Here is a 27645-nt window from a genome sequence, read left to right on the forward strand (position 1 = left end):
ATGCTTTTGGATTTAAATATTTAACAAAGCATGCAATTAATATCGTGTTTGTTTTGTGATCATGCTAGTTCCAGTGACTTTTCTGATAACTTGACAGATTGCATGACGTTGTTCCTGAGAGAAGTGTAAAGGGTGAGTTTTAGTGAAGCGCAGTAGAGCTTCTGGCCTGACAGTGGAAACACAATGCTATTTTGGCCTCGGTGCAACAGGTCGGAGGCTATTATCCCGGCCCGTTTAAAGCACTTGCTCGACAGTGGAAAAGCGGCTATTGATACAGTATTTAAGCCTCTGTTGTAAGCTGCTGCAAGTATACTTTGGTTTTAACACGTAAAAGAGGGTCCACACCATCTGATATTTGTAACCGCTTGTATTTTGTTTGCACAGGTCGCACACGTGCATTGACTTGGTTTTGCACTAATAAGCTGTTCCACAAAGTGTCAACAGTTGCCCGGGCCATTGTTTCACAGTAGAAAATAAAACTAAAGAGACGGAACAACAGACAGCTGCATTGACAAGTGCTTGTGTGAGAGGGTTATGAGGTGGCAGCAACTTTAGTGTAAAACAAATACAAAGACATTATTACTAGTCATAACTTCTGGAGAAAAACAGAGCAAATGCTGGACAAATATGAATTGTATAATATGTTTACTGCCTGCGTTCCCGTACACCTCAAATGGACTATACTAAAAAAAAAAAAAAAAAAAAAGGCTACTTGTTTGACTGTGTGCATATGCTATCATATGCTTAAAAAAGTAATCCAAGTATACTTGGACCTTAAGTAAATGTAACTGTCAATCCTAAGCATTTACAGTGTGAATGTAGCCATAAAGTATTCAGCAGGAACAAAAGGAAGTTAAATTGGAATTCACTATAGATAAGTGTTAATTAAATTAATGCTGTATTTAGCATAAAAACACTTTAAATAAAATGTGTGTTTGGATCTGTGGGTGCTTTAAAATGTTGTTAGACTTTATTTAGTTTAAGGGTCATGTAGAGCATGGTATCTGCATGTGAAGTCTGAAGTTTGTTACTGCAGTTCTTCTGTCATATAATTGCATTCGAGGTGGGCTGAGTGGACTAAGGGTAACAGTCTGTGTCATTAGCTTTTTCTTTTGTCCAGTTACAATTGAAAAAAAGCTGAGGAAAAACGAATAACATCAGAACGAAGTCCCCTCTAAGGGATTTTATTTAATTTCTTCTGCTCCTCCTCAACCCCTTTAATCTTTATTTCTCCTCTCTTTCTCTCTCTCTTGAATACACTTTATTTCATCTTGCCAAATGAAGCACTTTCTCCACTTGCTACACTAATTTGGAGTTTTAATTTAGTTCTAATGTAAGCAACCCCTTTCTTTCTCTCTCTCTCTCTCTCTCTCTCTCTCTCTCTCAATGTGTGTGTGTGGTGTGTATTTAGACTTTTTTTGTTTTGTTTTGTTTTGTTTCTCTCTCTTTGCCTGAAAGTGCAAGTTGGAGGGAGGTTTTGCTGATTGAGTGTTGAGGAAAGGAGCTCTCTCTCTCTTTCTCTCCCCCTGGACTCTGACTGGATTGCTTCCATTTCTGCAGTCATGCCAATCACAATGTAATGACACCTGGTGAGGCAGCACACGGCATCCCTCCATAGACTCGGTTGGATAGAATTGGTGCATCTCATCTCCATCTGGAAGGTTTTGCACATCTGACAAACCATCAAAGCACCAGTACTTGAAATTTAAAATCTGCTCCTAATCACAATCATACTCCAGTATGCAGTATGCAACGTTACAATCTACTTTTATGCTAGTGGTTCATCAGAACCTCTTATAAAACACATTTACTTTAATAATAATAATAATAATAATAATAATAATAAGACACAGGGACACACGTAATTTAAAACATATCGTTCAAATGTTTGTTGTCAGTAAAAACAGTATTATTGTGAAATATTATTTAAATATCAAAATTGTAATAATTATTTTTTTATGTTTTAAAATTGCATTTATTCCTTTGATTGGAAAGCAAAATGTTCACCATTACTCCAGTCTTCAGTCACATGACCCTTTAGAAAACATCTAAGATGCTGATTTGCTACTCAAAGAACATTTATTATTATTACCGGTGTTGATAATAGTTGTGGGAACAGTGATACTTTTTTCATTATTCTTTTTCTTAAATTGAATATTGAATTGTAACATAGTTCGAAGGTCGGGGAAGAAGGAGGCAGGAACCAGGGAACATTTAAAGACTTTAATAAAATATACAAATTCCAAAATGGAAGTTAAGCAGCAGCCTCTTGCGGACGACTGCCGCACACAAAACACAAAATAAATTCCAGGGGTCTCATTTATAAACATTGCGTACACACAAAATAGGCATAGAAATTGAGTACACATTTATTTACGCACATATCGGGATTTATAAAAAATAAACTTGGCATAAATATGTACGCACTGTACGGACATTATAAACCATGCATACAAACTCTTTTTCATGGAGAGAGAAAATTAATGAAGTAAACAACGACTTTAAACTCTGTTTTCATGTCGATATACATATTTACATTAAATATTACACTCGCATTAAAAGAGATTAACACTGAAATTACATGATCTTACAAACAACATAATTGCATAATTTCATTAACAATAAAAATTTTTCCTGTGACATGTTATTTTTTATTAAAGGAGTGCTAAAGGTGTACAATAATTAATCTTTAAACTAAACTACAGACCACATGTTATGATAAATATTTTAGGGAGAACAATGATCGATGATGCGTACTTACTGTGATATTATGGCGGACACTGCTGGATTACTTAATGTCGTGTTAATGTCGTGTAATGTCATCTCTACTACATTTTGAAAAATTCCACTATATTTGAAGGACATAACTAGGAGAAAACGGTAAGATTTGCATGTTTCCTTTTTACAATACTTTGTCAGTGACACGCCGAATCAGACAATACACTGCAATAAATATTCGTTTATCTGTTTCCACTAAAATAGCTAATATATATTTGTCTTATCAGCAAAACTGCATACATTTGATTTGAAATAATTGAAATTCTATTTTGTCAGTGTAAAAGAATGAGATCATCTAAAATATCTGATAACTATTTGAAACCATTTTGTTTTTATGGATATTTTCATGTATTTATTCTAAAACATAGCAGGGACACTATTTCCCTACTGTCTCTGTGTTAAACTTGGTGTCACGTGCATGGGAATTTGTATGTAAATGATATGCAGATGAGGTTATGCATAGTAAAACAAGGTGTTGTAAGCTCCATATATGGTGATTTCGGGGAGGAGATGAGGTGTTAATGCACGTACGCATGATTTTCTCCTGACCGGGATTTATAAAGAGATTTTTGCGCAGGTTCTGGCATGCACATGGTTTTATAAATCTGAACTTTTGGGTGTATGCAAAATCTAGCTTTTGTGCCTACGTAAAATTTTAGGATGAAATCTTTGGAGAGTTTTATAAATGAGACCCCAGGCCTGGTCCTCTCTCTTGCACTGTCATTACTCCCCCTTTTATCCTTCCGGAGCTCCTCTGTGGTGAGTGGCACAGGTGTCACACATAACTCCACCCGCTCTTGGCCCCGCCCCACCCCTCCCTTGACATGAATATAATTTTATATTTATTCAAAGAAAGGCATTTATTTAAAATTGAATTTGATCAGTTTATTGCATTCTTGCTGAATAAAACATATTAATTTATATATATATATGTTGGCAGCATAATCTTATAGCCAGCATTATTTGTCAGAACACCACCATTCTTTACATCTCATTCTGTTTACTGTTTTCCTCATGAATGTTCTGCATTGAAGAAGTGCAGATGTTTTATCCTGCTCCAAAAGGATGTGCAAAACTGCTCTGACTTACCCTGGCCTGCCCTTTTTCTAATTCAGTAATTTTTCGACCCTGTTCTTAAAGATTACATCCCTTGTGACATCCTCTTCATGCACACTCATTTGATCAGTGTCTTGTCAGGTGCTCTTGCCTGTGAAAGGATTGATGCAGTCTCCGCTCCAGCTTGCAAATGAGATTGCAGCATTTAGAGAGCCTAAATTCTCAGGCTGGTTGCGTGGCTTGTCCGCACAGCGGGGATATGTTCATGGCACTCCCTCGCCAAAATAGATTTAGCTTTAATCTAAAGCTGTCGACACGTTGCACACTGCTCCGTGTGATTACCAATCCTCTTTTTGTTTTTCTCCTATGGCCTAAGATTGAGGTGGTGAAGACACTCAAATGAAGAGTCTCAAATGAAGCTGTTTTCATCCCGGCTCATCATGATGAATAGTTGCAGATGCATTAAAAAATGGTCAGCGCTGTAGTGTAAGGGATCTTGATGGTGTTTGACTAGCTTGATAGTGTCTCACTAAGACCTTGCACAAAGCGATGACTTTTTATGCTATCTAATGTATTGATTTAGAGATAACAAATAAGGAAATCCAAGGCAAAAGTAGTGCTGTTGTCCAGACTAACCATTAGATGGCAGTGAATAGGAGTGCACGATTAATCGAATGCGATTAATTGCGATTGACATGCACATTTTGTCATTTATAGCCAGTTCTGTGATTAGGAGTAAATCTCCATCACCTGCTTTCAGGTGGAGCATTTACTACATAGCCGTAGTTCTCTGACAAGCTATGCAAAATCATAAATTATGAAATAGATGAAATCATTCGCGATAATGACAGCTGTTTGTGTATCTTCTCACTGAATTAATGTTCTGTGTTGTAAATACTGCTCCATCTGAGATCAAGTGAAAATACCACATTTAATAACATGTTTTTACTCCAAACTCACTTCTTAACGTCCGTGGAGTGTTTAAAATAAATCCTATTTTGAGATGCAGGGGCGGAGCTAAGGGGTGGCCAGGGGTGGCCATGGCCACCATGGAAATAATCACGGCCACCCCACTGGCCATCCCGATCGTAATTGCGATCTATTATAAATAATAATAAAAGTTTCTTAGATTTTGATTAAAAAATGACCTCGAGCGATCATGGCAAAACAATTACGTTCGAACTGCGAAACATCGCGACAGTTGAATAACTTGTCACTGACTTACAGGCAAATGCGCTATTGCGAGAGTTTCCGTAGCATGCGTTTCTTTCCAGCATTTGTAAAAAGTCGAGGACTAAGAGAGACGAGGAGTGAAGCTTCGCTTTTGTGCCTGGTTCAACTCGTGTTTGAGCACACAAACACATCTTTTCAGGTTCAACTATTTGAGTCTTAAGTTTTATCATTGTCCTGTGTAACAAACAGGTAACGTAGGGAGCAGTTAACTTAGCTAGCTTCATATTAGCTGACTCGGATGCTCAAAACTATGTTTATTTTATCTCTGAATATATAAATGTATGTTTTAATCATGAAACATTTAATGTGATTCAACATACCAATATAATTACTAGCTTGTAAGTCGATTTTATATACAGTAACGTTACTTTTCTATGTAAACACGCAAACGTTAGATGGATGTGAATAACCGTTGTGCTCTCATCATATTTGCATCGTCACGCGCATGACGCAGAGTTCTAGATATAGATAAAGTCAAAATAAAATTAGTTACCTACAACAAAAACATCTAATATTTGCTCAATAATAATCCTATTTTGTTTGCTGTTTTTCAAACATGTTAATGTTGAAATGTTTTGCTTATGTTTTGATTTGTATTTATGTCAGTCAGTCAGTGAAATGTGTTGTGTTCTCAAAGTGAATTTCCTAAGTTTTATTTTATTAAATAACTTGAGGGTGAGTAAGATTATGTAGCTCAGGATTTTTGGTAAACTTTAATTAAAAAATGCCATTGTAGGCTAGCTATTGTACATTATACATCATTGTGGTTTGGGCACATACAATACTTTAAAAAGTATTTTAAGGTTGGATAAGTGCCGTGTTTGTTTGCAAAATAGTTTTTTGTGCACCCCAAAGTAACTACTGGCCCCTGCCTGGCCACCCCTATGAAGAATTCCTGGCTCCGCCACTGGTGAGATGATGTGGCTTCATAAACAGAATAAATAATGCACACAATATTTCATTGTGTTGATTAGCATTTCATTTTCAATGTCGATTAGCATTTCATCATAGATATACTTTATTATGATGAAAATTATAAGAAGAAGAACTCAGATAAACCATATATTGCCATAATCGCGTGTTTATTAGTCATGTTGAATCAATGAAAGCAGTTAAATCTTCTGTTTATTCAGCTGCGGCTATAGGCATTTCCTGGATTTCTTCAGGGCATATTTTGATTTTCCACAAGAGAGTGCCCTCTGGCCTTTGGATGGAGATTTACTGCTGATCACAAAACTGTGCTTCACTGAAAGATACGTATAACAATCGGAGCTTCTGCCTTATCGCTATTTAATGTATTTGCTATCTAATTCTGATTAATTGTGCAGCCCTAGCATTGAATTTCCACATGCTTACACACACAAACATAGAGGTCTCACACAAGATTTGTCAGGCATGGGGAAAAAAAATGGAACAATAAAAAGGTTCAGAATTTCTCACTTTGATAAGTTAGCTCAAGCATGTATCCAAATAATGTATCTTTATCATACTTCATCTATGACAAACATAGTGGCAAATTTTGCTTTACTGGAGAAAATGTAAAAATAGTTAGTTTTTTTAAATTTGATTTAATTGAGTAAAGCCACAGCCACACTAGACATACAACATTTCTTTGGACACTTCAATGGTTATGATATGACATCACACTATGCAGTGTCTTTTTTCACAAATTTTTAATTGAACACATAACAAATAATAATAAATCCAATGTGTAAAAAGATACCATCTTCTCCACTTTCCTGCAGTGCTGCAGTTTTAAATTTATGTTCTTTTAATTCAGCTTTGAAGTTGTGTCTTGACAGATCTGACCTTCAGTTGGACACACGGTTTCACGTGATACGAATTCACAGGTCAAAGTTTACCAAACTTTGGAATGTAGCAAAAAGCTAAACTTCTTTGCATAAACTTGTGTTTACATTCTCCCACATTTGCATACATAAGTGTTGTATGACCACCCATTTAGTTTTGAATCATATGCAAGTATGATTTTCAGTTAATCGAGATCTGCCATATTTTTCAACTTGGATGATCTGGATGATTTGTGGACAGCTTTCCTTATACATTAAATCACCTGAATCCCTTCATAACTGACACAGATTTACAGAAAATTGATATTGTTTTGCAAATAAACAATTTACAAACAGTTACATATGTATTTTAACATTTTTAATGTTTTTAACGCTTAAAGGGAATTTATATTAGTATTAACATTTTTCCAGTCCCCTGAAAACATTCTCTCAAATGACTTGGGTGTGCAGAGCATTCACTGCTTAAATGGACTGCATGTCCCTGCTAAAAAGTAATTATATACTAAACATCAATTCTTTGAAGAACGCAAGCTGTATGTCATAAAATTATATTCCAGTCATGCAGGGAATGTTCGTTTGATGTAGTATGCATGTCATAAATGTAGCAGGAATGTGTTGCTGGCCATGGAAAATGCATCTGATGAGTCCTGGTGTGAAGCTGAGATTAATTGGGTCATTGGAGAGCTTGTGTTGGAGCTGAAGTTAGGACCACCTCCGAGCGGTTAAATAGAAGCCCATCGCTGCAGAGACCTGCAGAGGGCATGTATAACAGGACTGCTAACAAACGCAGCAAGCGAGCATGGGTGCGGAGGAGAGACTCATACTAATAAATATTCAGACTTTGCTGAGGGGAGATGGAGACTTGTTTTTTTTTTTTTTTGGTCTCCAGCTGCTCCATTAGGCCTCTGCTAAGAGGGAACTTTGTCTCAGTGCACGTTTGGAGCTAACAGATGGTGACATTTCAGTCCTTGCTAGTGTGAAAAAAGGTTCGGCAGCATGGGGGTTGGCACATGGGTAGTGACACAAGGTTCATGTGGAGACAGACGCACAGGTATGACCTACCACGGATGGACACAGATGGATGAAGAGTCTCATAAATGGTTTCCCTCACATTTGCTGCAATATTTTTTAAATGTTCCACAAAACTGAAAGGACTTACCAAGACGTACCAACCTTCAATCATTTTGCATTCTTTTGTGGTTTGAATGCACACATATAACATCCTGTGTTAATTTGAGCTCAGTCCTGATTTGGAAAGTAATCCAGTCTTAATAGTGCTTTTGATATAAGTCTCAGACTTTGCAGGTGTCACCTGGTTAAAGACAGCAGTATTACAGAGTCTGGCTGGCTGAGTGTGAAGACGATAAGAGCGAACAACCTCACAGTCGGCAGATTAGAGGAGCTCAAACAGACTGTTTTAGGATCCATTTTAATTATTGATGTGCCAGATCCTTTCTGCATTTGTCTGAGTGTGTAACTTCACATTTAGGCTTTTGTGTGTGCCATTGTATGTTCCTACCCAGATAGTGGTGTGCTGGTGTATACATTAGAACTGTATGACATCAGAAAAGTGGTAGATGTTTTTATGAAGCTATCACTAAGCAAGACTGTTTTAAATTATACACATGTGAGAGTGGTGAAGAAAGTAATAAAGTAAAGCCAAAAACAGAGTGGGGCATGTTGATGGAGATGAAGTTTATTAAGGCCTGTAATGCAAAGTGGAGTTTAGATGTTTATGGTTGCCAAGCAACAACTTACAGCATTAATATTTTTGTACAGATGTCTGTCTGTCTGCTATTTTATGAAGCATCTTATGTGGATCATACCTTTCAGAATGTACTTACAGTATAAGTCGGAACTATCCTTTTTATAATATTAGTTTTGTTATACTTTCTTTTTTTCTAAATATATATATATATATATATATATATATATATACATACATACATACATATATGTATGTAGGATCCTATATTTATGTTCAGTTATTTCACTTTAATAGCCTGGAAAAGGACCTGCACATTGCCATTAAATTTAAATGGCTCAACCTAAGCATAGGAGCTTGATAAAAATCCTAATTTTGGAAGAAAATTTCTGATGGCACTTAGGCTACGTTCACACTGCAGGCTGAAATGACCCAATTCCAATTGCCCCTATGCAACCTGTATCTGATCTTTTCATGACAGTCTGAATGACACAGATCCGATCTTTTCAAATGCGACCCAAGCCACTTGGGTATGTGGTCCTAAATCCGATACGTATCCGATCTTTTGAAATGTGACCTCCGTCTGAACGGCCAGGTCACATGTATCCGACCCGTACGTCATTGATACGCTACAAACGTCATAATTCTGCATTGAAGTAGGCGGAAATGAGAAGATAAACAACAACCATGGCGGACGATGCTGCTTAAATAACTTTTATATTGCTAAACGAGCTCCGTTGTTGACTACACTGTTGTTGACATCCATGTTTAGCTACTTCCGCAAACATCGAGTGACATCGTTGGCCGTTGAGTACTCTTCTGCGCATGCGGATCACTTCTGGGTCATTTGACGTTCAGACAGGAGATCACAAAAGGTCGCATTTAATTGGAAATGTGAACGGCCTTGCAAAAAAATCAATTTTTTTCAAAAAATCGGAATTGAGCATTAAGCCCTGCAGTGTGAACGTAGCTTTAGAGGCTTTTGCATCTGAACTCTTCATATATATATATATATATATATATATATATATATATATATATTTTTTTTTTTTTTTTTTTTTTTACATGAATTTAAACTAGGCTGAGATATTATAAAATATAAACAGACCAAAAACAAAAGAACAACAAAGAAAAGTGATAAAATAATACATACTGCCTAGAAAACTAATTGAAATAAAATACGCTTAAATTGAAGTTTAAAATTATATTATAATTAAAAAGAAAAAAATATTATCATTATTATTATTATTCGTTTCATTTTGGTACTCATCCATGCGCTCTCGATATTTGTCATATAAAGAGTATAAAGAGGAGAAGAAAGCGGCCCTAGGCAGCTGCATATGTGAGGATACACCACTTCCAGATGCAGTTGTGTATTCTGGCATGTTCAGCTGCCTAGGATAGACACCTGGGGTAGACACGGCCCTGCTTGTGTAGTTGGCGAAACCCAACTCTACTCGGATCATTGTTATGCTACTTTGCAACTTGTTTTTTACTGGTCACATGAATCCTTTATGAAATCATATGAATAGATTCTCACTGAAGCTGGTAGCTGTGGCTCTGTGTAGTGCATTTGTTCCGTGTTCAGAAATGCTCTTTAAGCGTCTCCAGAGAAGCCTGTTGGACAAAAACAACTGCAAAAAGCCCTCAAAGCCCTCAGCCCTCTTACTCAACTGAAATAAAACTCTCGGTAATGTTGCCATGGTTACTACTTCTCTCATATCTAATTTTTATATTTTTCCCTTCCTGCTCCCTTTATTTAAATTATTTTTTCCTCACTTAAATAAATATAAATTTTATCTATTTCTTTCTTTCTTTCGTTCTTTCTTTCTTTTTTTCTTTCTTTTTCTCCTAGCAGGGAGACCAAAAAATAACATAAATCCAGATTTTCCAGATTTATTTTGTGTTTTCTAATTTTTGGCCAGTGAATCACACTCATACAAGTGTAGGAATTTTTGTAACTAAAAGAAAAGCATAACAAAGATTAAACATATATTAAGAACGTGTCCGAATTTCGATTTCATATGACTTAAGTAATGAGATTTCATCCATGTTCATGTTTATCTACTGGCATCCATAAGAGATATCACAGGAAGCTTTTTTGTGCTGATTGCTGACCTCCTCACATTTATCACACTCCCTGCCGGCTTGCAGGCCATTGATCGGTTATCAGCCTCAATCAGTTAAGCTAAACATGGATATTCATATTGGAAGATGTCACACGGCACAGTAAGATAATGCATCGCACAAATGCCATTTTCAGACATTTTTGTATGGTGTAACATTTGCATAATAATTCCATTGAAGTGTATTGTTTTTCTCTCCTGTCATTTAGGCAGCAATTGGTGACCTTCAGCGCTTAATGTGTACCCTGTCTTTCCCACCGTTGTAATTGCCTCAATATCTCCTTTGTCCCTGGAAAATTAAACTCTGTTCTTTCTGCTTTTACTGCTTATTAGCCCCCTGCAGTGTGGATGAATAAATCAATGGCTAAAGCAGGGCATGTCTAATGGGGAGTGTAAGCATGTCAATGAAAGGGAGGTTCAATGTTAGCCAGCCCCTGACAACGGGATGCTCCGCAAAAGGCCTTGGGGGTCTGGGTAAAAAAGCCACAGCGCTGCATCCACTCCACAGAAAGGGTAATTTAATCTTCCAGCATGTGGTCTGCATGACCTTGTTGTTGACGAGAGAGAAGCCGCTGAGCTTCTCTTCTATCTATCTACAGGTATCTATCTGTCTGTCTGCCTGTCTGCCTGTGATATGAATGGTGAATATATGTAATACATTATACTTTTTGTTGTTGTTGTTTTCCAGAATGTGTTCAGATTACTTGGCCAATCAATAAAAAAAGGGGGTTTGGATGAGTGTTTTCACTCCTCTGATACTAGCAAATGATGATGAATATGATTGATGATATTTGGGAAAATGATGAATATCTATATTGTTGCTACAGTCTCATTAAAATGCCTTATTTCTTTGTGTCACTGTAATCAGTAATGTTATGGGAGACAAAAAAAAAAAAAAAAAACTATTCAGTGCTATTACCCTGAAAACCCAGAGCTATCCAGTACTTTGGAGTTTTGGGGCATCATGGCCCGTGAGAAAGTTGGAATCTCTCATTCGTAATCCCATCCCCGAGGTGTGTATAGAATCTTAGGAATAAGAAACAGGAACGAGGGTCAGGTCTCTCACTAGGCGTCCTGGTTAGTGAAGCAGAACATTCAGTTTTTCTGCACGGAGTCTCAAAGCCAAGGGCTTTTATGCTAAGGGCTGCAGAAGTGGGTCGGGTTTTACTAGGCCAGCAGGTCAACACTGACCCAAAACTGTTCTTAAGGCGAAGACAGAACTCCTAGTTGATCTTTTTGACCTTTAATCTCTAACTTTAACTCCTTGACACATCTAGAGTGCATTACTTTTGATTATTCTGTCTGAGGGAATACGTGCTGGGAAAGACTTGAGCAAAACAAAACAAAACTTCATACTATAATGTTTAGTGTTGGGTAAGTCTGAAACTGATGGTACCCCATTAGAAAAGTAACTTGGTAGCTCAAATAATAGAGCAGCAATCTATGTTAACAATTGTACTCCAAACACTAACGATTTTGAAATATTCAGACTTTGCATTCAGAAATCGGCCAGTTATTAGTTATAACTTAGGTATGCTTTCTTGTAGCTCAAATGGTAAAGCACAAGTAAATGTCATACCAAGGTCATGGGTTCAATTCCATGAGAATGCATGAACTGAATGAAATTAAATGAACTGAAAAAAGGTCTATGCCTACATTTTAATGTAGTTATGTTGAAAAACCTACCAATGCATGAATGTCATAATTGTGAATTATAAAACAGACTTTCAGAAGAAAATAAGAGTGAGAAGAATACTGTTTTCCAGTGTGTTTACCATTTATTCACTGTAGAGAAAATGCAGAATAGTTGGCTGTTAATTATTTATTCAGTTGCAGTCTCTATTGATGAAGCAATTGCTTAGTATGTGAAATGTGAAATCTTCACTTTTAAGACTTTCGAGTCCAATAGAAGAAATCTAGAGCAACCGATCAATGAATTTATTTAAAGATGAACCATTTAAAAAAATGTAATACATTGGTACATGATATGGCCAAACAAGTAATAGTGTTGAAGAAAAATGATGTACACTCTCCAGCGCATATCATCCTTTTCCTGATGGGAATAATAGAACATCTGTTTTTTTTTCTCTTCACCTTTGCAAAGTCCACTATACTCAAGTACATATTCTGTCCTTCAAACCTCAAATGGAGTCTTGCTTAGACCTTTGAACATCAAATCCAAAGGCAACATATGTGCCCTCAACCTGACCCTGCTATTCCTGCATCTATCCAGCCTGCTCTTATGCATATGAAAGGTCATTATAGCATTACATTAGCTTGCTTTAGGGCCTTTGATACCCCCTGAACGGCCTTGCTCTCTTCCTCCGTTCCTACACAACCTCAAAGTTAGCTGGGAATCCTTGTATCCATCAATCAAATGCTCAGGTGGATACTGAAGATGGATTCACAAATGTCAAGGTGCTGCTCTCATCTGTACACATGACACATGGCCAGTTCAGCCTAACAATTATGGAATTATTTGTGAGGGTGCCTAATTTTGTAACCTGGGGAACTGAACTTAATGACCTGACTTACCTGACCTGAACACAAAAGTACACTGAGTTACAAAAGCTTTGCTAATGTGCAAATAGCTTAGAAGTCATCTGACAATGCTGAAGACAACCATAAGTAAGGGTAATATTACATGATGAGTAACTGACAAAACTATTTTTGCAAGCCATTCTCAGCTTTCCATGTTCTCATTGCATTTTTCCCCCAAACGTGAACAAGCAAAGTGAGATCAGTATGAGATTGTTATTTAAGTGTGAATTGTTTATAATTTCTGCATCACATAGCATCAGCAAATTAAATTGTACAACTTTTTTTAAACTGTTTTCAAACACTTTTCTCAGAATGATCCTCCATTTGTGATTGGTTGGCTAAACAGATAGCCCTACCCCCAAAGGAATGCCATTGGTTGTTGCTTTGTCAGGCTGGATGAGCAGATCAAGCAAACAAACGCAAATTTATTTACACTTTTTTTGCTAATCAAGCTCCGTAAGGCTGATTCATAGATTTCTCTGGATATTAAAGAACTTATTAAATAAAAAATTAGCTTTTTTTTGGCTTGTCTGTTGGCTTTGTGGTCATCTGTATGCTAGTGTGCTCCTAAAAAATAGGGTTTTAGCAGATATACAAGTTTTAAAGCCTTTTTCCAGGACTAAAGATATTGATGACTCAATCTGCATTAAAAATTTCTGTCATATAAAAATGTATTTTGAATGAGAATGCCCCACCCCTTACAACAACTAGCAAGTAACAAAGCATGATTCATGACTGTGATGTAACTAAAGTCTGGCTATTGAAATAGGACATGCCTTTAAATATTTCCCACCCAAACCTTGCATTCTTTAAACTGAGATAGGAGTGTTGTAACAGCTATATATATATATATATATATATATATATATATATATATATATATATATATATATATATATATACTTCACAAAAATCAAATCTATCCCTGCATCTCTAAAGATCCCCATGTATGCTCTGTCTTTCATTATTTCATTACTGTTTCAGTTTCATCTCAGAACCTATTATTTCCAGACATTCTCCTTACTCTATGTTTGCCTGACCTTTTATGTCTTACTCACCTATTTTCATGCTTCTTTTCATGAGGCGGTTTAGTGTGTGCATTTTTTTTATTAAAATTTTTTTGTGCTGGTTAGGGATGCTTTTCTGTTGTAACTGACAGCTGCTCATTGGTATACTTAAAGGAACCCTCCACTATTTTTGAAAATAGGTTAATTTTCCAACACCAGTTCAACGGTTGAGTTTTACCGTTTTTGAATCCATTCAGCCGATCTCCGGGTATGGCAGTACCACTGAGTCACAGGAACACCCTATTATATTATATTACCCCTTAATATTAATAAACTGTATATTTAATTATATATTTTAAAAGCATCTTAATACATAAAGCCATGATAAGTGTTTATTTTTCTATGGGAGGAAAACGCTTAGCAAGAGACTTTGTGCATGTGTTCATATTCTGCTGTTCTAGCCATGGATTTTATGATTTTCTTGCAGGACCTTGTACGTTATAGTACTTAATTAGTTTTAATCGTTTAATCACCACCACCGCTTCTTGTCTCCATTGGCAACACGCACGATCTGTCAATTGCAAGTGACGTCGCAGGTAGCGGAGAGTGCAACTGGCGATTGCAAGTGACACTGTAATTTACTTTTTTCTTGTCTTCACCACATGGCTACTTTTGTAAAATGTTGAGAGATTCAAAAAAAAGGAATAAAAAATTAGAATTAAAAAAAAAAAACCTGCAAGTGACGTCAGTAGCCAAAATGTCAAGAGATTGGAAGTCTGAGAATGCAAGTCTGCAGCCAGAGCCTCTTGGTCCGTCTTAGTACACGATGTAACTACAGAAGAGTCAAGCTTTAAATAGGAAAAATATTGAAACGTTTTGGGTATTTTTGAGCGAGATGCTGACAGTCTAATCAGATTCAGTGATCTACGCTAAGCTAGAGCCTATTTTAAAAAATAGTGGTGTGTTCCTTTGATGAGCAAGTATATTGGCAAAAAAAAACTTAAATAGGAAGTATTATTTTGTACACAGAAATGTATGTAGGTGGTATACAGGAATAGAAGAAGAAATGTACAGGAATAAAGTGTACATTATTGTAGGATAAATGGTGGCGTTATTGAGGCCTTATTATTTTGTTTTTTTGTTGTTTTTTATGTGTGTGTGTGTGTGTGCTTTGACTGTTAATATTCAGTGACCTGTATCTATCTATTATTTATTAAAAGACAGCTGCCCAAAAAAAGCTGAACAGATGATTTTAGTGCAATTTCCCTTGATGTTTTACTGAGATTATCACAATGCATTATAAAAACTGTATAAATATATGTATATATCTATATATACATCACATAAATTATATTTTTAGCATATATTTAAATGAACAATATTTATTTAAAATTGTTATAATATACAATATTCACAATATTACTGTTTAAAAAAATTTTTGAATGAGCCCTAATGAACATAAGAGACTTCTGTCAAAAATATGAAAAATCTTAATTATTCCAAACATAAGAACCAGTATATGTATAGCACATGTATTTATTTATTTATACATGCATACATAAATACATACATTTAATAATGTTAGATCCTACATCAATCATGCTGGGCCTTTGGGCCCCTACAATTTTTTCTCACATTTTACAGCATTAACGCCGGCCCTCGAAGTTGCAGCACTAATGTGCTCACACAGCTCGGTTGTAATATATTCCCTTGGGTTTTGCTGAAGCATCTTCTCCAGTATCAATTAAAAGTGCTATCTTGCCATCACTGTTTTTCTCAGATTTTAGTTTAAAACAGGCGCTGAAGGCATTGATTTAATCCACCGTGTAGATTTTTGTACAACAAACACATGAATTCTCATGTGACGATTTTGACTCAAATCAGAAATGTATCTAATCCAGGACCACATATGAAAGTAGAGCAAATTTGATTTGAAAGGATTTGTTCACACAACTCAGATTAGTGTCACATGTATACAAACATTCAGATATGGCCTGTCTGCACCCTGCAGTTTAAAATAGCCAGTGACAAAAAAAATAAAATCTGTTTTTCATCACTATAATCCCACAAAATAAATCAATAAGTAAATAAACAAACACATGATCAGATAAGCATTTTTTCAGCAATATGAGGAATAAGAGAAGCAATAAGCACCTGCGAAATGGAGTGCGACTTGCTTCTCTGTGCCAGTTCATCTGCAGTATTTATTTATGTCTTGGTAGAATAATTTGTTTGTGCGTTTTGTTCATGACAACCCTTTATTCCAGCCATCTCATAATAAGCTTGAGTCAGGAACCTCTCATCATATGAAAGATGTATCCACTCTAAAGTCTTGTGTTTTCATCTGCCTTGTCTAAAGGCCCCTCTCCAGAGCCAATTCTTAGCTCCATTTAACTCGCTTCGCTGCTGGTGATTGATTCCAGCACACCTCATACACGGAGCTAATGGGCTGCTGGATGCATCAGAATATTCATAACATCCCAACAGATGCTTGACTAGACAAATGCATTTTATCTTTATATATTAAACTGTGAATTATCTACCTATCAAAGATGAACTCGCAATAAGCAACTCAGCAAAAGTTGCAAAGGTTCAGTGACATGTAAGATTGTCCACAATAAAGAAAAAAAAAATCTAGTTTATTGGCAAGTTTTTAACATTTTGACAAATAAATAAAATATTGTCAAACTACTTAGAAATTATTTTTCTTTTCTTTTTTTACATCAGTCATAATGAATAAGTTGAGAAAGTACTGTCAGCATATACCATTTACAAAGGAATGTAATGGGAAAATATATATTTTTTAATAAATACTAATAAATAAATAAAAAATAAATAAAGAAGAGAATAAAGTTGAGATTATAATTATGGGTTTCCATACACACACACACACACACAGAAAAAAAAAAAAAAAATACTGGATAAAACTGTATAACTTTAAAGACTTTACCAAATCTTTTCTTTTGGCATAATTTGACCATCTCATAATGACACTGTAACCCTATCATAAACATAAATATATATTTTTTAAACAAGATGATGGTAAATGCACTCTTATCGTAGAATTGTTGTGTTCAAGTCATTGTATGTCTGAATTTAATTTTAATATATATTTTTTTTATAAATCGATAGATAGGGAAAAAAAAGAGTTTCATGTCATGTGCCATGTGCTATTAATCAAAAACTCAAAGACCTATAAATGTGTCACAGTGCGGAAACTAAAGGATGCATTTGTGTGTGGGAGATTAGTTGAAGGGCTAAACCCTCTGCAGAAGAGTCATCAGTCTTTTCAGTACATCCGTCAGGGATTTCAGACATCGGAGAAAAGTATGAGTGTCTGTTTTGTGTCTTTGTGAATAGGATTGTGACCTTCACAGAGAGAACAAGCAGCCCTGAAATGATTTACAAGTCTGGTCTGAGTGAGAGTGTAAAGGAGGAGAGGAAGGGTGAGACAGAATGACAGAGAGGCGTAAAGGAGGAGAAAAGTCAGAGATTTCCACCTATTGATCCAGGTGGGAGTGTACAGAAACTCGAAGGCCCTCCGAATGAAGGACGTCCCACCGCAGCCGACTGTATACCTGTAATGTGACCCACTAACCAAATGTAATTAAGACAAAGGGACCAGTGACAGAGGGGCGGGCTGACTGAATGAAAAGTGAGCGGCGGCTCAGGAGAGGCTGAATAGGGGGTCGCAAACACAGCTGTGGAAAAATGCTGGTGTAAGGAGCTCTGGCAGGTGGGAATCAAGACCGAAGGGCTGGTTTACAGGAAAACTTTCCGCTTCATTAATGCTGTCAGAGAGCTTAAATGGCCCAATATGTGACACAACCGTTCCTCTCCATCTCGCTCTGTTTCTCCTGTCTCGTTTTTTTCTGTTGTCATTTTTCGTTCTCTCTGGCTGTTTGTTTTCGACTCTCCGCAGTGTCTCCATGGAACAGATTAAAACGGATTAGTGATGTAAATCTGTTAATGAATCTAATATTCAAATAACATTGTGCTGCCCTTCTTGCAATTTCTCCTTCAGAACTCCCCTTCTCTTTTGTTTTACCAAAAGTTTTACACAAATCAGATAATCAAATTTAGCAGTGTTAAGTTAGTATGATTGAGATACTGTACTATTATAGTTTTACTTAATATTTGTGAATTCATTTTTATTTTTGTATTTACTGTTTTTATTTTAAATTTTGATTACATTTTATTAATTTTGTTTTTGTTTGAATTATTTTAGTATATGAAGGATGTAAATGAGAAAGTTGTCTATTTTATTTCAGTTAACAATAAAGCTAGAACGAGTTGATTGGCTTCACTGAAATGGTATTTGAATCACTCATCTATATTTCTTTCTTCCCCACCAGGACAAATGACATAGGATGAACACTGCTGGTCATCTCTGTCTGTCTGTGCTGTCATCCCTTTTTGCACTGGCCTGGGCTGTGGAGCCACTGGGTCAGGCTGCCCCCTGCTCCTCTCTGGTGGCTGGGGTCTTATACGGCTCCTTCTCGCTCAGGGACCTCTTTCCCAGGCCGTCCGCTCTGGCATCCGGATGCTCCTGGACTGTGGAGAACCCTGACCCCACCAAGTACTCGCTCTATTTCCGCTTCAATCGCCATGCCGGCGCCTGTTTAGCTTTTTCACCGCTGGTGCTGCCCCTGGACCACTACCTTTCGAACCAGACCTGTGGCCTCCCAGACCAGCCCACCTTCCACTCAGACCCTGAAGCCGTCGAACTTTGCATGGTCCCAGGACCCCACACGTTCCTGCAATTTGATAAGAACTTTGTGCAGTTGTGCCTGACCACTCATCCTGACAAAGATGGAGAAAATGGAGATGGGATGTCCGAGGGCCATGCTCCCTTATCGGCGGAAACTCTGGACTTCCGGCTCATAGAGGTTCTGCTCATTAATAATGAGAATTCAAGTCAGTTTACGTGTGGAGTCCTGTGCAGGTGGTTCGAGGAGTGCTTGCACGTTGGCTCAGGCTGGGAAACCGAGAGCTGCAGTATCACCCAGACGGGATGCGTGTGTCCCAACATGGCACCTCCGGTCTCTCTTCTGCCCACTGCTCCCCACAACCACTCTTTAGACCCCAGTGCAAGCGTGTTGCAATCCCCAACCGACGACTGTTGTGTCACACAGCTTCATTCAAAGAACAGCATTGCTATAGCACCCAGGGATGTCCGGCAAGGTAAGCCAGGCTACTTTCAGACCAGCAGCTAGCTGTTTCATTTATAGTCTGCTTCATTAAAATCAATTAAGCTGCTTTACAAGCTACTTTGTTTGATTGGGTAACCAATCCGTTTTGGATCACAAGCAAAGTGTTTCACTTTCACCTTAATTTGATTTAGAAAACTCATTTTATATTTCAATTATTAGCCTCTAATTACAAAATGGAAAATAGCTTTAAAGCGCTTGAAACTGGCTCCAATCAGAATAAGTGTTTGTGATAAAATAGTAATCACTGACTCTCCTTGGCTGCACTGTTTGGTCCTGCTGACACTGGGTGGTAGGCTACACATACAAACACTTGCTACTACTATGTTATACACTGTGTCCTAACTGGATGTTTCTTGATAATTCCAGTGACAAATAATTTGTTGTTAAAATATGTTATTTTTGGTGTTTATTATTCAAAGTTAGGTCTGGTCCTCAAATGTGATTGACTGAGTAGCGATACAAGAGATGATGTTTAGTACAGCACTTGGAACTGTATCAGTTATCTTTGTCTGTATAGTAATGCGGATCTCAGGGACTCTTTCTGCAAGATATATTGTTACGCCAGTAGATGGTAACAAATAACATATGAATGACTCATTGATTCACTTAACCGATTTATTCAATACCCCTGATTCAATCACACATCATTTTACTGAACCACTGATTCATTCAGAAAGTAGCGAGACATTGAACCACTAAAACAATGTTTGCAAAGGTGATCAACTTCATTGATAGACTTTAGTGTCAAGTTGCCGCATATAGAAACATTCTGCATGTGTTTCCAGTTGAATGAGATAAAGAGTCAGGAAGTGTGTTATTGACACCAAAAAAAAAGCAACTAAATGGGGAAAGTGAGAACGAGAGGATGTGTATGTGTACGCGTGCTTCAGTCGGGCTTTTTCTGGCTCGCTCTAGTGTCTCTCAGCTAAAGCTACACTGAGTTTTATCCTCCCTTGAGTCAGCATGCTGATTGGCTGTGCCAGACAGGAGGACACTGCCAATGTGCCTGCTACAGAGATGCAGCCTTCTCCCGTGCCCGCAAAGACTGCACATTAAACGGCCTTCTCCTCAAAGCTGACATCACTGACACCAGCCAATTTCAAGCATGGAGAGTTAATCTCTGGAAAGATGTTTACAGTATTTTTAGATGTGTATTGGGATATTTTTTTCCCCCATAATTAGGCCACTCTGGAATAGAGGATATATAGCATCCCTGCATTTCAAATGATTCAAAATCCTAACAAATTATGCAGAACATCAGAGCACTCAAGCAATACAGATCCCCTAAGTACTATATAATGTGATAATGCTACTTATTTTTCAATGCAGAAGTAAGCTAGCTACAGTATGTTCTGTGAAAGTGCAAGACTTCATTAGCTCCTATAGGTAAATAACTAAAAGAATAACAAAGTGTAGGAAACTATTTGCGCTACAAACCAGTGTTTTTAGAATTATGACAATACATTAAAATCATATAATAAGGAATACCAGTCCACAATTTAAAACAGCATAACAAGCTGTTTTGCAGAGCCAAAATAACTGGACACTAATGACACTGGAAGCCTTGCACATTAAAGTTACAAATGGCTGAACCTGCTCTTATGTTAAAAATAAGGTGGATGTAATAATTAGATCCACAAGGATGTCGCACAGTTTTTGATGTTTTTCCCTTTTTTTTCTTTTTCTTTTTTGGTGAGGGGGGGTGATTTTGAGTAAATCACTTTAAAAAAATACTAATTTATATAGATGGGAGATTAACCTATCACAGATGAAGTTTGTTTCTGTGAACTGTCACCATCCCTTGGTTATTTTTTAAATTAAAGGCATGTTATCTGAAGTCTTAATTGGATTAATTATTTAATTGTCTCCGGGCCTAGGCATTTCTTGCAGAGAAATTGAGATGGGTTGGCGAAGGTGGATAAAATCCCCACACTGTTACAGCGTATATTATTTTTATGTTAGTGTTTTAGCTAATAGAGGCTAACTGCTGTTATTGCATGTGTGTGATGTTGATCTAATTTCCTGTAGACTGAAACATCAACTTATAGGCAGAAGAAGCCAGGTCAGCATGCTGCATTATCTACAATGCTTGAATTAATGTTGATATTTTCTCTCTTTGATTGCATCCAATAAGGTTTATTTATTTATTTTTTCTCCATAAAGCGCCTTGTGCATTGTGTGTTTATATTTCTCTTATGTATATATATATATATATATATATATATATATATATATTATTTTTTCTTATTTTAAATGTTTCACTAACATTACTATATAGTTCTTAATGGGGTAGTATATACAAAACTAAACATTATGTCATGTATTACTCACCCTTGTGTCATAAGGCTGCACGATTAATCAAATGCAAATGTCATGCACATCTTGTCAGAAAAGCTGGTTCTGTGATTAGTAGTAAATCTCCATCACCTGCTTTCGGATGGAGCAGCATTTACTACATAAAGCCATAGTTCTCTGACAAGCTATGCAGACTCGATTATGAAATCGAACAAATCATTTGCGATAATGAAAGCTGTTTGTGTAGCTTCTCAGTGAACTACGGCTCTGTGTAGTAAATGCTGCTCCACCTGAAAGCATGTGAAAATACCACATTTAACCCTTTAAGGCGATACGGTCCCACATATGGGATTTTTATTTCTGTGCCCCTGGGAGTATGGTCCCACATATGGGTTTTAGAAAGTTTGGTGACGTGGCATAACTGCCAAATTCAAACTGTGGTTTCGCGTGTTGACTGGCGCTGAGCAAGAGACAGGCGTGCACTGCTCTTGTCGTATTATCACAACTATGCAGTGTGAGATTGATGAATTCACGGCTGTAAATCCGACTGACAGGACTCTCTTCACTGCAGCGTGAACAAAATTGGCGGTGCCCATCTAACATTACGGATCACGATCAAGATAATTTAGAAATGTTTTTATATGACAAAACACACTCATTTACACATATTTATGAATCGGAATATCAGATTGTCCATGACTTGGTATGCAAGTTTGTGAATATTTTAAATAAAAAATTAAAAGCTAAATAAAAGCGATCCATCTGTCATAGTGTTATTGTAGATGCGGTGTGTCATGTGACAAGCCTGACACATCGCCATGGAAACAGTAAGGGGAACGTTCTAAAATAATGGTCGTCTTAAAAAAAAACTCACTAGAATATTTTAAACTCACCACTGAAAAGGTTAATAACATGTTTTTTACTCCAAACTCACTTCATAACGTCAGCCGAGTGTTTAAAATAAATCCTTCTGCAAGATGATGTGGCTTCTTATACAGAATATGGCACGCAACATATTTCATAGTATTCTAAACAGTGATAAAGGCTATGTCGATTAGCATTACATTATAGATATACTTTATAATAATGAAAATTATAATAATAAGAACTCCGATAAACCATATATATATTTTGCCATAGTCGTGTGTTTATTGGTCACACTTAATCAATAAAAGCATTTAAATCGTCTGTTTATTCAGCAACGGCTATAGGGATTTCCTGGGATTCTTCTGCGGGGTGTATTTGGAGTTTCAGCGTGAGAGCACCCTATGGCCTTCGGAAGGAGATTTACTGCTGATCATAGAACCATACTTTACTGAAAAATATGCATGACAATCGCAACTTCTGCCGTTATCGTGCAGCCCTATCATGTTGTTCCGAACTTGTAAGACCTTTTTTTTTTTGGAACTCAAAGGTATTTTTGATGAAATCTAAACGCTTTCTGACCCTGCATAGACATCTACGCTATTTTTTTTTTTTTGGTTTTCTTTTTTTTGTAAACCTGTCAACCCTGCTGTTTGTCATCAGAAAGAGGACTGCTGGTTTGCTGAAATACATGCAGAGCAGCCAGTTTGAGTCAATGTTTGAGCTGTGGGTTTTTGTGTAATTTTTTTAATGCGTCTTAGAATTGTTTGAGCTATACATCTCATGTTGGTCTGAGTAGAATTTTGATTCTTTCTTTGAATTCTGACTAAGCTGCATTTTTTTTCCTGCTGGCATTCGAGCACACTGTCTGTTACATCATTGACATATGGAAAGGGTAATGAATACAAGGTGAAATATAACAGAGGTTATATGAAGCATGAAATACATCATTAGACTCTATTACTATGAATTAATCTGGGTATGTTTCTCTGAATGCTTAAAATACTTCTTTGGTAATTGTGATGACAGTGTATGTTCCAGGCAGGAGTAGATCTGCAACCAATAATTCTTTTTTCAAATTTTTGACTGGTAGTAGATGCGTTCTTTCAGCCCTAACTAACATAGTTGCTAGCATTACTACATCTTTAGTTGTACAATATTATCTATTTCCCCAAATTGTATAGCTTTGACCATGAATACACAATTAGCAATATAGTAAAATAGTTTATATCTTTGAAAAATTTTAATTATATTAGTGCACAGATTTATATATAAAGTTGGATATAGACGTATTTCAAGTTTTATCCTCATACATAAAGTATACTCACATAAAACAATATCACAAATGTGTGATTGTTTATATTACAAATGTAAACTATATTATCACCCAACTGTAATCTGCTGAATGTGACTGTAAGGCATGAATATATTAATATATGATAAACACTGAAATTATGATTTTTTGTAAAGCTGCTTTGAAACAATGTGTGTGTAAAAAGCCTTATACAAATAAAAGTGACTTTTTTGTGGTGTAACAGTGTATTTACCTATGTAGCAATACAATCAGTTAAGGTAATAAACAAACACTTTCTTCTAGAATGTCCACTTTCTTGTGTAGTAATCTGAAGTCTGAGTCATTTTAGTGAATTGTTTCATTTGGAAGATTTACTTCCAGTGAGTCATTGTTTTGTAGCTACAGTGTTGTGTAATTAACAATTTTTTCAAGCATTACCTACATTTAGCTCAGTGGTTCTCAATTCCAGGCCTCACGCCCCCCTGCTCTGCACATTTGTATGTCTCTCTAATCGCTTCAGACATTTGTTCTATTAGAACGTAAGAATTCAGACATTTGTTCTATTCCGCCATGATTCCAGTTTGAAGCGAACATATATATTCCATTCAAAGTGCAATGAAGTGTGTGATGTGAATTTAAATTGTATTTATTTACAGAGTTATATGATGTCACACTTGTCTGTGTGTGCAGATGTTGTGCAGCAGGGAGTAGGGGAAAAAAACACTGTGTAGATATGACCATGTCAATTGGAACACAGTTCATGCACGGAGCTCACTTCTAATGAGCTGATAATCTGAATCAGGTGTGTTAACAAAGAGAGACAAACAAACTGTACAGAGCAGGGGGGCGCGAGGAATGGTATTGAGAACTGCTGATTTAGCTTAACTGCTTGGTTTGTAAGTTTGTGTAAGCTGTGCTACATCACTGCACAATTGACAGTGGACCTTTTTTTTCAGGAAATTCAGGAAAAAACTGGTTCTGACCATTGAGATTTATAAGAACCACCTTTCCTCAAGGGGCCGTTTACACCTGGCCACTTCATGCGTTTTCTCAGATCGAATAGCTATCCGATCGTGAAAAGACCAGGTGTAAATGCCCTCCGAAACGCATTTGAGACGGATTTGAATCCGATCGCTCAAACCACTTCAGGAGGTGGTCTGGGCCGCATTCCAGACAAAACTAGACAAGTGTAAATGCATCTGGTTGTTAAAACCACATATGTAAATTGTACTCCTCCCCAAAATGCTAAAAAAATAAACGTGTGAGGGCGTGTTATAGGCTATATGTAATGTTATAGCCAGATATGACGACGCTACTGGAACACACACCACCAGATGAGAAGCTGAGCATATATTCATTAAACCAACGTGCAAACTATCGCAAATCAAAGTGAAAGTAAGTCGCGAACGCTTAACAGACAATCATCATCATTAATAGAAGAGAAACGAAATGATCTTACCAGTGCTGTTGCCGCTCTCTCTTATTGCGGTCTTTGATTTTGAAATTTTAGCTGATGATCAATAAAATACAGCTCATATCTGTTGCTTTCGGTGACGTGCACTCCATTAAATCTGCATATAGCGCGGAAATTGAAGATCGGATTTAAATCCGTTTCGCAAAAACACATTCATGTGACCAGGTGTAAATGGAACCGTTTTGATAAATCAGATAGCTATCCGATCTGAGAAAACGCAATGAAGTGGCCAGGTGTAAACAGCCCCTTAGAGATGGAGGTGGACCTGTTCTTGGATTTCAGACAGATTCAGCCTCAAAATAGTCCAGCAGGTTAAACGATTTCGAATAACAGCTGACAAAAATCTCCCAAAGAATTAAAATAACTGCTCTAGTCAGAGATAGCAGGGTGCCTTCACCACCTGCGCAACAATTAATTTTCCTACAGTACTGTGACTGACACATTCTCTGCTAGAAATACATGCAGCTAAAACCTTTAGCACTACAACTGCTGTAACTAAAGGAAAGAAGTTGGACTGAATGCTAGTCTGACCAATTTTATTAACTTCAGTGCCCACACACGCTCATAGTTGCAAACATTCTGTCTTTCTATTTGGACTCAAGACCTTGAATCAATATAACTCACTCTACTCTGAATAATAAGTGTGCTTCTGTGTATGCTTGTGCCAAGAGAGACTCACAAATTTTAGCCAGCCTCCCAGTGTTTCGACAAAACGAACAACTTCGGGACACAAATTTGCATAGCGTTATGAGAAGGCTAGCTGATTTTGTGTGTGCATTCCAATTTTTAGGCACACATATAATAATGATTTTTGTATTTTTAAATAATATACTCTATTTAATTCTGTTATATATTTGTCAATATTTTATTTTCTGTTATGTAACACAAACATTTGGAAACTGTAGAAATCTCATTTATGCACAATTTTACAGGTATGGATACCATTTATAAATATTGTAGCAAAAACGTTTATTTAGAGTATTTGTGCCCTCATTGAAGGCCTGTCTGCAGATAGTATTTTTGTAGTGTGTAAATAGTTTATGTGTATATTATGTGGAGCTGCGCAGTCCCGGGGGTGAGGCTGCAATTTTGTTGTTAGAGATTTGTGAGCAGTGTCATTATGATGGATGAAGGAGTCCTCTTAGTTCTGGTTCCACTGCTGATTTGAACTGCAGGGGTGGAGGAAGAGGACTGCTACACTATCCGAGTCGGGCTTCTCACTGGCCTTTTGTCCACATGTGGTTCCCTTTGACCAAGAGAAGCCAGTAGGTTAAGATCAGGGTCATTACTGCTGTCTATTACATCTTTCAGCCAGGTGTTCTAATCCTTAGTTTGGCTTCTTTTTTCTTTTTCACTTCAAAAAAATCATCAGGTCATCCCACAGTCATTGAAATGCTGCAAATACAAAATTTAGTTTTTCAGGATCCATGATTCTTTATTGTAATATTGATGCATATTGTAATCATTTGACACTCGTGCCAGGCGACTATCTTGCACAGCAGTTTTACTATTTTACTTAATATTAATAGGATAAAGGATAAACCAGAATCAATGTGTTGGTTTGGTTGGTTGGTAATTTTAATTTAACTTATTTTCTTCAGCTTTAAAGATTTTGTATCTTGCCGAAACTGCCTATTATAGTTAAGGTTAACAATTTGTAGTTGTAGAATTACCGCTCTTCTATAAGAGACAAATCAATTATAAATGTGAAAACATTTCACGTGTTTAAACGCGTACTCCCTCCAAGACACTTTCTCCGGTTACGTGACCTATATCCAGATATCTTAATCTTTCAGCTAATTGTGCTAAATCTTACTTCAAACAGTCAACGTTTGTTCAGAGATGGTAGATCTTCTGCGTTAATAGTTTGGATCATGCTCTTTTTATCCATCTCCGTTTCTTGGCCTCATGGATGGTGTGCTGATAGACATGAGTACAATTCCACTTCATTGTTTTGACTTAAGCCGCGTTTCCACCACAGGAACTTTACCCAGGAGCTAGGGACTTTGGGCTGGTAATTGGTGTATTTCCCCCGCAGGAACCAGGAGCTAAATAAAGTTCCGGGTAAAAAAATGCCTCTCAGAAAGTCCCTGCTGTCTAGGTAGTACTTTTTCAAAGTTCCGGAACTTTAAAACTCAGGGGCGGGACTTAGGCGCTAAACATCCTGATTGGTTGAGTTTACGCAGCATTGTGATTTCGACCACCTTTTATTCGGATTATTTTCAAAATATTACTGTTATTGTGTCACGAA

At 36.9% G+C, this 27645-nt stretch overlaps 1 protein-coding gene across 8 annotated transcripts in view; it reads left to right on the forward strand.

Annotated features, from left to right (window-relative positions):
• The window catches only part of LOC132104292 (adhesion G protein-coupled receptor B2-like), a 310415-nt gene that overhangs the window by 58774 nt on the left and 223996 nt on the right, over positions 1–27645 (forward strand). For all 8 annotated transcript variants that reach the window (XM_059509655.1, XM_059509657.1, XM_059509661.1 and 5 more), the window contains exon 2: positions 18610–19438. In XM_059509655.1, the coding sequence (XP_059365638.1) occupies positions 18625–19438 (814 nt within the window). In that variant the 5' untranslated portion in view covers positions 18610–18624. The remainder of the gene's footprint in view (positions 1–18609; positions 19439–27645) is intronic.

The sequence above is a fragment of the Carassius carassius genome, chromosome 25 (genome assembly GCF_963082965.1).
Source record: "Carassius carassius chromosome 25, fCarCar2.1, whole genome shotgun sequence".
NCBI classification, from domain to species: Eukaryota; Metazoa; Chordata; class Actinopteri; order Cypriniformes; family Cyprinidae; genus Carassius; species Carassius carassius.